Source organism: Sebastes fasciatus, chromosome 13 (genome assembly GCF_043250625.1).
Source record: "Sebastes fasciatus isolate fSebFas1 chromosome 13, fSebFas1.pri, whole genome shotgun sequence".
Classification (NCBI taxonomy): Eukaryota; Metazoa; Chordata; class Actinopteri; order Perciformes; family Sebastidae; genus Sebastes; species Sebastes fasciatus.
In genome coordinates, this window is record NC_133807.1 from 26,644,603 (window position 1) to 26,660,705 (window position 16,103).

Here is a 16,103-nt window from a genome sequence, read left to right on the forward strand (position 1 = left end):
GCATCAGGGTGCGACTCTTGAAAAAGGTGCATAAAAGCAAAACAAGAAACAAAAGAAACAACCAAATAAGAGAGAGGCGAAGCTGCAGCAGAGAGAGAAGGTTGACAGCTGCAACCAGACTTTAATGACACCCTCAGGTGTTCCCAGTTGCTCTAACGATCACCTGCACAGAAAGCACAGACAGGTGAATCACCCCGCAAATTAACTGACACCGCAGGGGTCATCACAATACAGACAGGATACAGACTGGAAAACAGATATTAGGCATTTATCTGTGTGTCAATTAGGATACATCCGTTAGTACACTACGTGTAGTGCGTGAATTTCGACAGGGTATAGCTGTCTCAAATCCAACACGGCTGTTGTGCACTTCCCGGAAATGACGTTCGTACCGATGTTAGCTAGCGATCGTAGACTAAAAGCCACACAGTTTGGCGTTGTCGGTGAGCGTCCGTCGGCCTACTTTTTGCGGTGTGCCCCGGTTCAGCTTAAACGAATGAGTGCCCGAGAAGAGAAATGGATGAGAGGAAAGCAAGCCAACGAGCAAAGTCAAGAGGAAAAGCACAGAAGGATCTTCTCATTTTTCATCTCATCTGATCATTCCAATACACGGATATTTTCACAACGACATGGCCATCTGGAATGAAGCTAAGCGTTGAGTGAGAGTGGTGTGAAAATGGTCGTCAAACGCCGCATTGTTTCATGCACGTATGTACTGTGTGTGTGTGAATGAGTAGCACAATGCAAAGCCTGTTATCATGCTATTGTTGAAAAATGCTCAATACGTGTATCTCATTTACAGCGTATCAAATGTTGATTGATATAAGTTGGAAATGAATCTATTTTTAATCATCATTTGGGTAAAAAACTAAAATACAAACAATGATCATACAATGGTAATTAATGTGCATTATATTACAGCACTAGGCTACTTTTTCAGCCATTATGTTACTTTATGTCCAACTATTAATACACACACAGGAGCGGGATGACAGTTGAGATAATTTGATTAATGCTGCCACCTTGTGGTTAAAAGTGACTGTACAGAAAGGCAATGATAAAAATATTTTTTTTTCACCATGCAAGTCTTATTTATGTGACCTATATTATCACACTCAACAATAAAATTATACAAGCTAATCATCTTCTATAAACATATTAACTCTTGTTTGATGCCTCAGCATTGATATAGGTCTAAGGTCTCTGTGGTCCTCTCCTCCTCGCTCTGATCTTGATGGTCCTTCTGTCAGGAGCCCTCATCTGCGCTCGCAGTGGAGACCTCAGTCCAACGCTGGGGGGAACCCTCTGAACGGGCTGCTGGGGCAGAGCGAACTTGCCCTCCTTGAGGTCGTCCACAAAACCCTCCACGCTGTCAAACTTTAAGCTGAGTCTACCCAGCTCGTCCTTTAGGCTGTTAAACTGCCTGTAGAGGTCTCCCAGGGCATCTGACAGAGGCTGGATCCTGGACACATGCATGCATGCAGACACATTTGGGAAAGTACAAATGAGTAAATTATTCCAGAATATGAACGACCAGTCGAAGTGCTTTGGCCGTCAGTGTAGTGTTCAATAAGGCACCCGTTTCGACTGTTATCAGGCCATTAAATAGCCGTTATTAGTCGCTATAAGCACCATAGATGTGGGTCATTAGGGGCCTACTATGTTGTAAAAGTGAAACATTCTAACACGTTGCAAAACTGAATGAAACATCACGTTTTGAACACTAACAAAAAGGCTTCTTTTAAGTTTAGGCAACAAAACTACAACTTCTTTAGGTTTAGGCACCAAAACTATAACTTCTTTAGGTTTAAGCAAAAAAAACTATAGTTTCTTTTGCTTAAACCTAAAGAAGTTGTATTTTGTTTGCCTTAACCTAAAGAAGTTATATACAACTTCTTTAGGTTAAGGCAAAAAAACTACAACTTCTTTAGGTTTAGGGATAAACATTGTGTTGTGGGTTAAAATAACTACGAACACAAACATTATTTGTTTCACGCGGGCTGCAAACTCCGGTCTCTTGGGTGAAAGCCTCCGACCCTTATGGAGTTACACACTGTCTGTACTACCTGACTTCCGCTTCTGCTCCTGTCATAATTACTACGCTCGCTAGAAGTCGCTGTCATGTTCTTTTATTCCTTCTTTCTGTAATCTACCATGTGAATAGATTATAAAATTTACCAGTGGGTATAGTAGGCCCCTATTGACCCATATCTATGGGGCTTATAGCGACTGGTGACGCCTATTTAATAGCCTGACAACAGTCTAATCGGCTGCAGCTCACACAAAATAGGAACATTGTTTATTGGTAAAACATAACCAAGAGGAGAAATTGGCAACACGGACATGAACATGAAAGTCTCGGCATGCTGTTAAGCAGGAACAGTCCCCTCATCTGCAGGAAACATCAGGATAACAGAATGAACGGAAGTCCCTTATAAAAAAGATGAAAGTAGAAATAGCAGATTTTTGGCACAATTATAAGAAAGGACACCTGCAGTGAGTCTGCAGTGCCCCTAAAATAATGACTCAGGAATGTTCACATATTGGTATCATGAGCTTAATCTCTAAAGGAAAGGGTCAATGACTTGGAGTAACGTCTGCCAGAATTCATCATAACACAAGGCTGAAACATTTCCCGCTCTCTGTTGGCACAGTCTGCGTATAGTGAGGTCATTTACAAAGCAGAGTGTGGACCAGAGCAAATGGATCAGATTACTGGCTCTGAGAGGTCAGTGGTCGTGCGCAGAGCAACGGAAATTACATAATTCCTAATTTTGTACGACCGCAAGGAACAATAAAGTGCTCACTGACGTCACTGGCTGTTGTTGCTCTCGCTCTTACTCAACTTTCTGTTTTTCTCTTCTTGTTCTTGCCTCTGCGTCTACCATCACTGAGATTTACAGTCATAACCCAGCGGGACCCACCTGCTGTATTCAGGTAGGACTGAAGCGTGGTCATGGATCAGCAGGTCTTTCACTTGGGTCAGAATGGCATATTTCCAGTTGTCCAGTACCTGGGTCATGTTGGAGCAAGTCTTGCCGTTGGTGTGTTCTGCTGAAGACAGTGGGAGTACGTATTTACCCTGAACTGTCCGAACAAAATCTTAATTCGAGTGCTTTTAAACATGAAACCTTTTTTTTTGCAAATCATTTACTTATTTATTTCCCTGACCTTTGGCGTCCCAACGGGAGGTTTCCTGCTTCCATTTCTGAGCTCCGCATGTTAAGATCACGCAGAGCAGGACCAGAATCCCCTTCATCATCATCTTCCTTGACAAAAACAGATATATAAGACGGGTGCTGCTGAGAAAAATAAAAAAGTGTACCGGAAAGCAGTGATGGAATGGGACTAAACACATTTACACCAGTACAACTTTGATATACTTTTACTTTACTAGAGTATTTACATTTTATGCTGCTTTATACATACATTTCAGAGGGAAATGTTTGATACTTATAGTTACTCGTCACTTTTTACATTAAAAACATGATTATATGATATGATACAGTACTATCAGTGGTGGAATTACGCTAATTTCTACTTCTATGACACTATATTTCAGAAAAATATTATACTTTTTATTCCACTACATTTATTTAAAAATGTTAGTTACTAGTTACTTTGCAAATTTAGATTATTGATACAACATATAAATAAACTAATAAGGTTATAATTTATTATTATAGGTTAAGCCACCCAGCAGTATATATAGTAATTAAAATGAACTCCACCTTTACCTGCTGCAAGATTTAAGTGATGAACACATGAATGCATTGATAATTATATTTCAATAATATAATATACATGATTCTGAAATTCTGCATGATGAGTACTTTTACTTTTGGTAATTTAAGTAGATTTTGAGGCTAATACTTTTGTACTTTTTCTTAAGCAAGATTTCTAATGCATGAATTTTTACTTGTACTTGAGTATTGTTACACTGTTGTATTAAACCTTTTACTCAAGTAAAAGATCTGAATACTTCTTCCACCCCAGAGTACTATGCTACTAACCTACCCAGTAGTATACCAAGTACAAAGTATACCAACTTTTGCTCCACAGTGAAAAACTTCAACATTGAAATGTTTTTACATGATAAAAACAGAATAATATAATATTCGACTATAATATTACACTTTGAAATGAACCATTCTGCATAAAGGGTACTTTTACTTTTGATAGTTTTTTTTTTGTAGAGTATTTCTATTTTTGCTTTTGTTACTTTAAATACATTTTGTTGATAATACTCATGTATTTTTACTTAAGTGCCAAATTTTACTTGTGTTGGAGTATTTTTAGTCTGTGATATTTGTGCTTTTACTTTTGATACTTTCAGTACATTTTGCTGATAATACTTCTGTACTTTTACTTAAACAATATTTTTAATTCAGGACTTTTACTAATAATGGAATATTTTTAATACTTAAAAAATAATATTATATTTTTTAAATTTTTTAGAGTATTTCTACTTTTACTTTTGTTACTTTAATTACATTTTGCAGATAATACTTATGTACTTTTACTGAAGTGCCATTTTTACTAATAATGGAGTATTTTATATACTTAAAAAATAATGGAGTATTTCTACTTTCACTTTTGTTACCATAAGATCATTTTGCTGATAATACATATGTACTACTTTCTGCTCTTTTCTACTTAAATAAAGGATCTGAGTACTTCTTCCACTGCAGGAAAGTGATGCCAGGAAAACTTGAAAACTTCATCAAGCACACATGCTTAACACACTTTTACTTGAAGAAAACATCTTACACCTGATGACAAAGTTAGAATTCCGCTTAATGTATTCAACTTAATATACATATTTTGTATTTAAGACAATAGGAAACAAAGGTTTTGTCCCTCAGATGATTGCATATAGATTGAGGAAATGTATTCTACTCGATTCTATCTTCACTTATTTACTTATATTTGGGATGTACTGTACCTGTCTGTGTAGTAGTGGCCGGGGTCTTTCCGGGTCACAGCAGCAGAACCCACTCTGTGGTACGATCCTTCAACAGTGACACACTGAGAACTCCTGACCTCTCTTATAACCGCCTCCTCATCTTTCCCCCACCTGCTCCCACCCACTTCAGTGATGCAGTGAAGACACACTGTTCCTTTAGCACACACACACACACACACACACACACACACACACACACACACAGTTGCTGCTGCTGCTGCACACATAACATGCCATAAAGCTCCCCAAACACATGCACACACATGCTTTCCATTTCAGTCTCCAAACGTGTCTTGCAGACTTGTGCATGTGCTACATTGATAAACAGATCCTGAGTGGGAGGTCCTGATAATCCCCTATCTGTGCTCCATTTTATCCCGTACATGTCTTTTGGCTGCCGTGAGTGGTGTAGGGCAACTGCGCTCTCTGTGGGCTCTAATCCAGAGGAGGTGTTTGATGTAGCAGCGCGGTTCCAGCGTAGCATTCTTACTGCCTACTGTAATACAATCTGCTCCACATCTGGGCTACGACAGGCCCAGCCAGCAACGGTCCCTTTAACTGTCAGGGATGATCAAAACCAGGATGCACACACACAGACTTGATGAAGCTGAAAATAAGGGAATGAAAACACAGGGTTTAGTGTTAATCAGTTTAATAAGATGTTGTAAATATATATAGTCCCTCAGAGATTCCCTCACCACCAAACTGCCAACATCCCTAACTCAAATAAACAGATGTGTGATTTATCATCAGTCCACTCAGTTTGACAATAATCCAACCCCCGATGAGTCTAGATAATTTATGTGGAAATAATCTGACTGCTGATGGAGGACAGATCTATAATCTGGACAGTTTTGGGCACGCAAAATGCAGCTGGACTCAAAAGAAGCTGTAAAAGATCCATCATCAGGGCACATTTTCCTTCTTTTTTAAATACCGGGCAAAAGGAGTGGTTTTCCTTGACAGCTCTGAAATTAAATACCTTTTGACGCAAGAAAATTCCAGCTCTGATCCGCTCCAGATCAGAGCTCCTTATTCCATTTGAAAGCCTGTTAATGCTGCTGCATCCTGTGCTGATGTCCACAGACAGTACTGATATATGACGCGAGTTTGAGTCCAAGGACTCTGACTGGGCGATAATCTCTGCCACCTGCACCAGCTTTAAACCCATAGAGACAACACACTGCACTGCATGCTGTAAGTAGGATGAATATCATCTGTACCATACATCTTCTGTGCTGACAATATTACAAAATGAGTTGGAGTCAATTCAAAGAGTGGGAACTAAAAAATGTATAAAAGATTTATAAACAAGGAAACAGCAGGATTTGGGAGATTTGTTAAAGAAATCTTACACTGATCAGTTCATCTATTCTGTCAGCAACCAGTCACAGATGTTTATAGATACATATATATAATAGGGGTGGGAATCACCAGAGGCCCCATGGTACAATATTATCACAATACTAAGGTCATGATACAACATTTTAAACATTTTGCGATATGCTGAGTATTACAGTAAGATATATTGCGATTTATTACCTTTTTTAAACTGCAAATTATGCAGTTTGTCAACATCAGTTTCATCTAATAAGATGCAGTTTTCATTCACATCTTGAGGTCAGAGGTCAAGGGAGGGTCAGTTTAGCGTAACTTTAGAGCGTTGTATGTGTGATTCCTTAGGTTTTCTAGTTTCATATGATACCAGGATCGTCACTAGTTTTAAGACTGCTGGTTAATAGTTTAGATAATAAAAGATTGATGCTTGATGTCCATGTATCAATACAATATTGCAATATGCAAAATATTAAAATACTATGCTGTATCAATTTTTCCCCCACCCCTACTTTATATACAGTATATACATTATATAAGCAAAGAGATGAAACTATAGCCGCTGCTGCCATTTTGGACTGAAAATGCTTATTATATTTATAATTGTTCAATACAGGCCATTTCGGAAGGATATGACAATAGAATAGAAATTATTTAGTTTCACTTTTGTATGGCACTTTTTACTGGCGTCCGGTAGTCACTTTCAGTCCAAAATGGCGTAAGCGTAGCTTGCAATAGAACGAACAATTGACTTTCACTTCTTGGCATTATATGTTCTTTGAGGCACACATATCAAAACTGGCGGGAAAACACAAGGCAGGAAGTGAAGAGATCAGAGGAGAGGTGTGTAACAAAATAAAACAGGAAACATGAATGAGTGATATGAAACAACAAAACACAACCTAAGTGCAGGGCAGATTACGACAATTTGACTATGAAATGTAGTACTAACTAACTAGAGGCATAAAGTAGCATTAAATGAAAATATATAAAAGTACAAATACCTCACGTAGATAAACATAGTTGCTGTTGTCCACCTGTAGAGCAGTGAATACAGGTGTATTTGCACCTACACACCACCACACATTAATCTGCAGTGTCAAGAAGGCAAAGCTACTTGTGTGAAAAGAAAGTTATCTGGAAGCTCAGTTTGTTTTTTGTTAATACACATTAATATGGAATCAGATTTACAGAAGCGCTAACGTCCAGTCTTATAAACCTTACAGCAACATCTGGACTCCACCACCAGTCAGCCACGAGCTCCATCTGCAGCAGCAGACCGACTTCCTTCCAGCTCCGTCCAGCTCAGCCAGAGGAAAGAATGACAGTAGCTGACCCGCAGAGCCAGAGAGTGAGATAACCAGGCCTCTCTCTTTCTGGTTTTTAACTTACTGCTCTCTCACATGCTGCGTGTTATTGGCTTCATAGTGACTTCTTTATCAGAGGACGGTTAAACTGAAATATATCAGCTGATATATCCAAACAGAAGGAGCACCATGAGGAGTCACATGACTCTCAGTGTTTATAAAAGGAGGCAGAGGACTAAGAAGGTGCTGTAGTCAGTTGTTATCTCACTTCATTTGACTTTTAACAATCATCCTTCAAAGCCATGTAATCCTTTAGAGTCAGTTTCACACTTTAAAATAGCTGCTACAACCCTGATCTGCTTTTGTTCAATCTTCTAGCTGACTGGACCAAAAGATACGTATATAATTCATTGATTTTGACATGTTTGAATCTATTGATGTGACTTAGAAATTGCAACACATACATAAATAATAAAAAATTTTGGAGCTGAAGTTGTTTTTTTCCTCTCATGTTGCTGGCTTGCAGTTTCCTCTGCTCCACTCAACGCGATAGAGATTCACATCAAAAATATGACATGATATGATCACATTTGTTGTCTGTGGGTCATCTACTGTGATGACCCCTGGTGTCATCTGGGGGTATCCCCGTTATTAACCTGTCTTTCCTTGCCCTGCAGCTGGTTGATTGGAGTAATCTGGAACATCTGGGCGCTGGTGTTTGACGGGGATGATGTATTTTTGAAAGCCAACCAGGAAGACAGCGTCGCCCTGATTCCCTCGACAAAAAGCCAATGGGATTTCCAACAAATTCTCATCTCACGCTTTGTCAGAACCCCCAGAAACACTTTTCGGTCGCAGTAAAAACGTGCTTAATGTTTTGAATTAAACAAAAACACTTGTTTAGGATTAAGCAACTAAATCACAAAAAACAACATGGTTGGGCTTAAAATTACTACGTTTTTACAGTGCAAATGTGACTTGACGTTGAGAACACAGGACAAGAACGATCAGCAAATTGTAAAGTCAAAGTGAAACGTGGTGCACGGGACACAAACAGCGGTCTCCTGGATGAAAGCCTTGTGTCTGTTAGACCCATCAACCTCCCCTCCTCTTTAAAGGGGATTTATTATGCTTTTGTGCTTTTTCCCTTTCCTTTAGCGGGTTATATGGTTTTATAAAGTCCACGCCAAAGGGAGTTACTCTCCCCCACAGAAACACTGCTCCTGAACTGCCTGAAACGCCTTGATTGAAGTTCCGCCTTTTGTACCGTAACGTGGTGATGTCACAGAGTAACACATTTGCATAATACCTGCCTAGCGGTTAGTTTGACACGCCCTCAATCCAAGCTAGTTAGAGTGGAGCTGGAGCGCAGTCCAAAGAGTTTGGTGCGGTTGACCAATCACAACATAGTGGGCCAGCTGACCAATCAGAACAGACTGGGTTTTTCGGTAGGGGGTGGAGCTCAAACAGAGCGTTTCAGTCAGAGGGTGAAGAGAGGTGCTGCAGCACAGCCATAAAAATAAAGTGTTTTTTTTTAACATTAAATCATGTAAACATGTTCTAGTAGAAACCTAAAATACAAGTATGCACCTGATAGCATAGTAGGTCCTCTTTAACTATCCATTTTATTTTCCAATTGCTATGAAATTATTACATAACACCTTGACATTTTATTGGTTTAGTGAGTAAACTTCACATCAAAAGTCTCTTGTTCTGGTCAAAGCCCCACTCTTGTGTGTGCAAGCCTCTCATGCTTTGATAACCGTCTAATCCCCACACTGTGACTCTCACATGATGAAGAAATCCCACGGCTCGCAGCCGCCACAGGCTGAACACACTGCATGGTTTCTCCACCTCAGCTCACATGCTCCTCTGTTGCGATTGCTCCACTTCAGCTTGTGTCATTCTGACCAGCTAAAAGCACGGGGAGAATCGTCTCCAACATGAGGAGATATTTCGTGATTGAAAGGATTTCTTTGCCGTGGTCGAGGAGGGCCACCGCGCAGGATGAGTCCAGTCCGCTCATACCAAAGGTAAAGGGTCACTTTTGAACTTCTGTTTTGTTACGTTCCTTTCTGAATATTGAGGAAATCTGTGTATCTAAATATTTGAGGTGGCATTAGTTCTCATGGTATTTTTCCTGTGTGTCCAAAGGCAGGCTCTGCTAAAGAGGACGCTGAGGAGCTTGGCAATGTCACCACTGAGTTTCACCAAGCAGGGCCCAACGGAGAGGACAACAGACCCATATTTGCAAGCATCCAACCCCACTACAGATACTCTTGTATGGACTATTTCCTAAAATACTTCCTGTTCCTATGCAATCTGGTGTTCACAGTTCTGGGCCTGGTGGTTCTCGGTCTGGGGATGTGGGGCCTCATCAGCAAAGAGTCGTTCGCTCAGGAGAAGATCGGCAGCATCGGCACCGACCCGATGCTGATACTTGTGACTCTGGGCTTTGTGCTCACTATGCTCTGCCTGTCCGGCTGCGTGGGCGCATTAAGAGAGAACTGCTCTTTACTGAAGCTGTTCTCTGCCGCGGTGCTGGCGCTCATCACAGCCCAGGTGCTGGCCGCCATCATGGCCTACACTCTACAAGGTCAGGTTGGAGGATACCTGCGGGCAGGGATGTTAGCCGCCATGGTGCGCTACCAGGACGATCTGGATCTGAGGTTCATCACGGATGAGATTCAGACAAATCTGCAGTGCTGTGGGGCAGATAACTACCGTGACTGGGAGCTCAACATGTGAGTAGAGGGTGACTAACTTGGATATATTTATAAAAAAAAGTACATCATGACTTATTGATGTTGGAATGCTTTGAAAGTTACTGGATATTTTTTTTCCTTTTCCTCAGATATTACAACTGCTCATCTCCAGGAGTGCTGTCCTGTGGCGTCCCCGCGACATGCTGCGTGGATCCTTTGGAGAACGGCACCGTGTGGAACTCTCAGTGTGGTTTAGGAGCCCAGCTGCTGGATGAGTTTAGTGCTCAGAGCGTGATCTTCCTGGGCGGCTGTCTGGGGGGGATGTCTCGCTGGATCGAGCAGCACGAGGGCCTGATAGGGACCGTTGGAATCGTCGTACTGGGGGTCCAGATTCTGACTCTGTTTATCACAACACGACTGTTAGAGAGCATCCAGTGGCATAAACTTTACATATAACATGGGATTATGAATATATTGTGTGCTGATATTTAATGTGTGCTTTTGGATGTCCACCTTGTTTCTCATTTGTAGTAAACAAACCCCGAAACCATGAGAGCAAAAATCTTGTTTTTAAGGAAGCAAATTTCAACTAGGGACGTCAATCGATTCAAATATTGAATTGCGATTAATCGAATGATTGTCCATAATTAATCGTGATTAATCGCAAATTAATCAAAATGTCAACATAGCTTCATATTTACCATTATATTCACATTATAGAGAGTGGTATCATTCTTCAAATGAATTATTCTCTGAATTACTTTACTGTTCTGATTATTTTGTGGTTCACATGCGCTACTTTTTTTTGACAAAAAAGCATCCTAATGGCAATTATGCAACGTTTCAAACACAGTAGCATGGTTTAAAGGTCTATTTTTATGTAGACATATATATATTCAAAATAATAATAATAATACATCCAGAGAGCCTTTAGAAACATGCAGAATAAAAGTATAAATTTTGGCGGGTCCAAAATTAATGTTTTGTTTGTTTCCGTTGAAGATATCTGATGTTTGGTTCTTCTAACAAGGCTTGTGAGTCAATAGTAAAACAATGTTGGTGGTATCTCTGGGTTGCAGTTAGTTAGTGTGGGAAAAAAACAGACTGAGTTTGACGGTAAGTGCCCGGCAACGACTTGTTGTGAAGTGAATGCAATGGAACGGGGGAGGTAGAATGCGACATCTTGGGCTGAATGTTATCAATGTTATCAATAGCACCTTCAATAACACACTAAGTTTGGCAAAGAGGAAAAATAAGAAAAACGAGAAATGTTTAAAAAAAATCCAAGCTTTATTCTGAGTTTGATTAAACATTTGTGCAGAAACTCCCTCTTTGAAACAAGCTTTCTGTTACAGCTCCACTGCAACCTCAGGCAATGACACACGCAGCATCAGACTTCCAAATGGCAGCTTGAGAGTCTTATGAAAATATATTGAATTTACAGTATAAAACAACTTAGGCAAAGCATCCACTAAATGCAGACACCGTTTTTCATTTTGGTTCTTGAACTAATAAAAAAAGCCAATATGAATGATCCAGATTGGGTTGGTATAGGCTAATTGATATTCTGAACTTGCCACATCGGTTCCCTTTGGTAGATATAAAAATAATTTCTCAGCGAAGAGACTCAGATGATCCCATACTGAGCCAGTTCATGTAGCTCTAGATGACTGTATGCTTCCCATGGGCAGATTACAGTGATGTCTGAAAAAGAAATAACAAAGAGTGAGTAAGATGAAGGAAACGTTGTGTGGTTAATTATTCATGGTGCAGTGGAACATGTAAAGGTGATACTCCTGCTTACCCATGCCAAGCCCTTCCATTCCTGGGATATCCTCTCCAAAGCTGCAGGCAGAAAGAAAACCAGCTTTATTGTGGGGAAATTGATAAAAGACAAACTTTCTAGATGACGTTCATGAAAATGTAGGCTCACCCTATGACGCCCCTCTTGGGCGGCTTGCTCTTGAATTGGCGGCTGTTCCTCTGTTTGAACTTGGGCGGGCCAGCCGCAGGGCCATTGACTTTGAGGGGAGCTTTGTTGCCAGTCTTTGCTTCAGGTTTGGCCGCATCCATATTCATACTTTTGTTGTTTGAGCTGTAATGAGATGGGACAATCAAAGTGTCGTAAAAAAGTGATGTAATGCATGAAAAATGCGTTAATAACACGTTTACGCACATTTGTTTTAACGCCACTAATTTCTTTGACGCACTGACGCAACTTGCGATTGAGAGGTTGTTGTGGCTCAGTTTTAAAGTGAGTGAAGATACTGTGATCATATGAAACTAGAAAGCCTAAAGAATCCATTGGCATGTTGTTTTATTGCGAAGGAGGCAAAATAACGCTCCAAACTTTTGCTAAATTTTGGTGAGGAAAAACTGACAAGGCCATTTTTCAAAGGGGTCCCTTGACCTCTGACCTCAAGATATGTGAATGAAAATGGGTTCTATGGGTACCCACGAGTCTCCCCTTTACAGACATGCCCACTTTATGATAATCCCATGCAGTTTGGGGCAAGTCATAGTCAAGTCAGCACACTGACACACTGACAGCTGTTGTTGTCTGTTGGGCTGCAGTTTGCCATGTTATGATTTGAGCATATTTTTTATGCTAAATGCAGTACCTGTGAGGGTTTCTGGACAATATTTGTCATTGTCTTGTGTTGTTAATTGATTTCCAATAATAGATATATACATACATTTGCATAAAGCAAGCATATTTGCCCACTCACATGTTGATAAGAGTATTAAATACTTGACAAATCTCACTTTAAGGTACATTTTGAGCAGATTAAAAAATGTGCGATTAATTTGCGATTCAAATTTTGTTTTTTTTCGTGGGCCAAATTTAAATACTTTGCATTCAAGACAAATATCCACTTCCACTGCTCTGTATACATGAGACAAACTGTTACGAAACAAATTGTCCTACTGCGATTACAAACCCATCTTAATAACTTAATATGTGAAGAAATACAGGCTTGTGTACAGACTGTGAAGGCTCCTGTAATCCCACGCTCACGTTACTAATGAACCCTCCAAGACAGCACCTTTATGATCAGATTACAGCGAGGACACGCTGAATGTACTGGCAGCGCTAACCTGACAATAGCTCATGAAGTACTCGATCAGATTGTCTGTTATGTACACAATTTAACTTCACTCAAACTATAAATTCAGTAGTGTGATATTCTTGCTGAGAAGGACCCACTGTTAAAATACACTCAGTGGTCACTTTATTATGTATACAATCTAATGAAACTCAATACAGCAGCTCTGCCAATAGATTATACCTTGACCATGTCAGAAATGTGTTTCAGAAAGGTGTTTCTAATATTCTGATCCCCTGATGCATGTACAAAGGACAAAAGAATATAATCATTATTATTATTATTATTATTATTATTATTATAAATATGAATAAATACCATTTAACAACGTATTATAATCATCAATTATAACTTTATAATAGCTATCGAAAATATGTTTATAGACCTTTTATAAACCAATTATTAACCATTAACAAAGTGTTACAAATATCTGGTCCATGTAATGTTTATAGATGTTTTACAAATAATTTCTTAAATGTTTACAAATAATTTCATAATCATCAACAAATACTTATATATATTGTATATAAAATGTTATAATGTATGCAACAATAAACTATTAAAATAACATAGATTATGGCATTACTAATAATTAGTAAACATTATTAATTATCATTTCATTGTTTGTTATCAGTAAAATAACTGAGTTTAATTAATTTACCATTATAAATAATGGTTATTATAAAGTGTTACCGGCTGTACAGGTGTACCTAATAAAATGGCCACTAAGTGTATGTCTCTCTACATTTTAACCTGTGAATTAATTTTTTCATCCTATGAATTGATATGTAAATTTGAAATAAGTCCAAAAAAACCAAGCACTTTTCTGGTAATAATTAAAACTAAATTACATTTGAAGTTGAATAAAGACAAAATTGGAAATACGCAATGTAAGACAATATGTCATGTATGATATACCAATATTAATATTACATATGATAAGTTGAGAATGTGTCAAATGTGCATCAAAATCAGTCTGCAACTCAAAAGCATGATCTAAATCATTGCTAATACTCACCTCCTGTGTTGCTGTGTATCTGTTGGTAGCGTCATAGTGATCAGGGCTGCTGTTGCATGATGAGTTGTGTTTAGTGAAGCCCTTTTATACACCTCAGACTCTGAGAAGATTATGACGCTACCAACCAATAAACTGCAGGACCCTCATCACTAGTACACACCACAGGTCTTTCACGTTGCATTATGGGACGGTACATTCATTAGGGGATTGGCTGACAGGCAGTTTAGGGGATGTCCCACCCCCTGCTGACCTGAACAGACACATGACAGTGGGAGACAAATGCAGATGTTTTTAGAATAGCAATGAGGATGTGATGGGTGTCCATCAGGACATATTTCCTGTGGGGTTTTCCCACTATACATCCTCAGTATCTCCACACAACCTGCAATATCATGCAGCTGAGGACATACTGTACTAGGGAAAACGTCCTCCTTTCATCAGCAGTCTCTCAGATTGAGTTGCATTATGTCTCACTGGTAATCCCCTCCTCACCTCCCACACACACACATAAACACACACACCTGGTCTACTCATCTGATGGCTTACTACAGCTTCTCTCTGTAATCTATTCCATTCATACACATGTACATGGGACACGTGTAGGGGCACACGTTCTCACTTCCTGTGGATTATTTACCTCACCCTAATGATCTGCATACAATAACATGGGGATGCATTTGATACCAATATACTTTTATTTTGTGCTTATGCTGCCAAAACACAAAACGACAGGGTGCTTGGACATGGAAACAATATTGATAAGAAGAAGATGGAGATGGCTTGGACATGTATTAAGGAAACCATCTGATGACATGACAAAAGTGGCATTGCGTTGGACACCAGAGGGAAAACGCAAAAGAGGGAGGCCCAAAACAACCTGGAGGCGAAGCATCGAAGGAGAGATGAAGACCAGAGGATACAGCTGGAACAGCATTGAGAAGAAAGCAAACAACAGAGATGAGTGGAGATCCTTAGTTCTTGCCTTATGTGCCACCAGGCGCAACAAGGACTAAGTAAGTAAGTAAGTATGCTGCCATAAAACAGGAATGGCACACTGTATGACGTATGACACACACATGCTCAGGGACTACTAACTATGATGCGAACAGCTGATTGTAGGGCTGCAACTAGTGATCATGTTCATTGTTGGTTAATACGTATTTTTAGTTTTTGATTAATCGGAAAATTGATCTATGAAATGTCAAAATAATAGTAAAAAATAATGAAAATGCCAGTCACAATTCATGAAACAAGGGGATGCACAGAGAGTGAATATAATTACTCAACTACTGCAGTTAAATATAATTTTGAGGTACTTATACTTTAATATTTTTTTGTATTATACTTCTACTCCACAACATTTAAAACATCTGCTGTACTGAAATAACTATGCCATCTAGTGGTGGCAGATAGCAGCACTTACTTCATCCTGATTGGCTAAAAGTAACCACCAAGCAGCCAATCAGGATGAAGTGACGGTTCCAGCAAAGATCGTCTATTGTTATCAGTATATCACTCTGGTATAAAATTATTCCACCAGGCGGAATTTCTGTCTTCTCTGTTAAATTGGTGAGGAAAAGTACGTATTTTTTTTTAGATGTCGTTTCCATCAACATATTTCTTTTTCTCGTATATATTTTCTCCAAGGCTTCAGTTAGAGACGGA

The 16,103-nt window shown here is 39.3% G+C and overlaps 2 protein-coding genes and 1 pseudogene across 2 annotated transcripts; 1 reads left to right on the forward strand and 2 right to left on the reverse strand.

Moving 5' to 3' along the window:
• Positions 1-827: 827 nt before the first annotated feature.
• LOC141781047 (uncharacterized) lies at positions 828-5,100 on the reverse strand. Its single transcript, XM_074656556.1, has 4 exons — positions 4,946-5,100; positions 3,172-3,269; positions 2,925-3,054; positions 828-1,462 (listed from the first exon to the last, which is right to left on the reverse strand). The coding sequence occupies exons 2-4, from the start codon at positions 3,263-3,265 to the stop codon at positions 1,195-1,197; spliced, it is 492 nt and encodes a 163-aa protein (XP_074512657.1). The 5' UTR covers positions 3,266-3,269; positions 4,946-5,100; the 3' UTR covers positions 828-1,194.
• Positions 5,101-8,305: 3,205 nt separating this feature from the next.
• On the forward strand, positions 8,306-10,988 carry tspan10 (tetraspanin 10). Its single transcript, XM_074657478.1, has 3 exons — positions 8,306-9,641; positions 9,763-10,352; positions 10,463-10,988. The coding sequence occupies exons 1-3, from the start codon at positions 9,552-9,554 to the stop codon at positions 10,767-10,769; spliced, it is 987 nt and encodes a 328-aa protein (XP_074513579.1). The 5' UTR covers positions 8,306-9,551; the 3' UTR covers positions 10,770-10,988.
• An 875-nt stretch (positions 10,989-11,863) lies between these two features.
• LOC141781639 (retinal cone rhodopsin-sensitive cGMP 3',5'-cyclic phosphodiesterase subunit gamma-like) lies at positions 11,864-12,459 on the reverse strand (annotated as a pseudogene).
• Between the last annotated feature and the right edge of the window lie 3,644 nt (positions 12,460-16,103).

Coding starts and splice junctions, on each gene's coding strand:
- LOC141781047 (XM_074656556.1), bottom strand. CDS start 3,265: ATGATGATGAAGGGGATTCTGGTCCTGCTCTGCGTGATCTTAACATGC. Junction 3,055..3,171: donor CTCCCGTTGGGACGCCAAAG/GTCAGGGAAATA, acceptor CACTGTCTTCAG/CAGAACACACCAACGGCAAG. Junction 1,463..2,924: donor GTCCTACCTGAATACAGCAG/GTGGGTCCCGCT, acceptor GCATGTGTCCAG/GATCCAGCCTCTGTCAGATG.
- tspan10 (XM_074657478.1), top strand. CDS start 9,552: ATGAGGAGATATTTCGTGATTGAAAGGATTTCTTTGCCGTGGTCGAGG. Junction 9,642..9,762: donor CCAGTCCGCTCATACCAAAG/GTAAAGGGTCAC, acceptor GTGTGTCCAAAG/GCAGGCTCTGCTAAAGAGGA. Junction 10,353..10,462: donor CGTGACTGGGAGCTCAACAT/GTGAGTAGAGGG, acceptor CCTTTTCCTCAG/ATATTACAACTGCTCATCTC.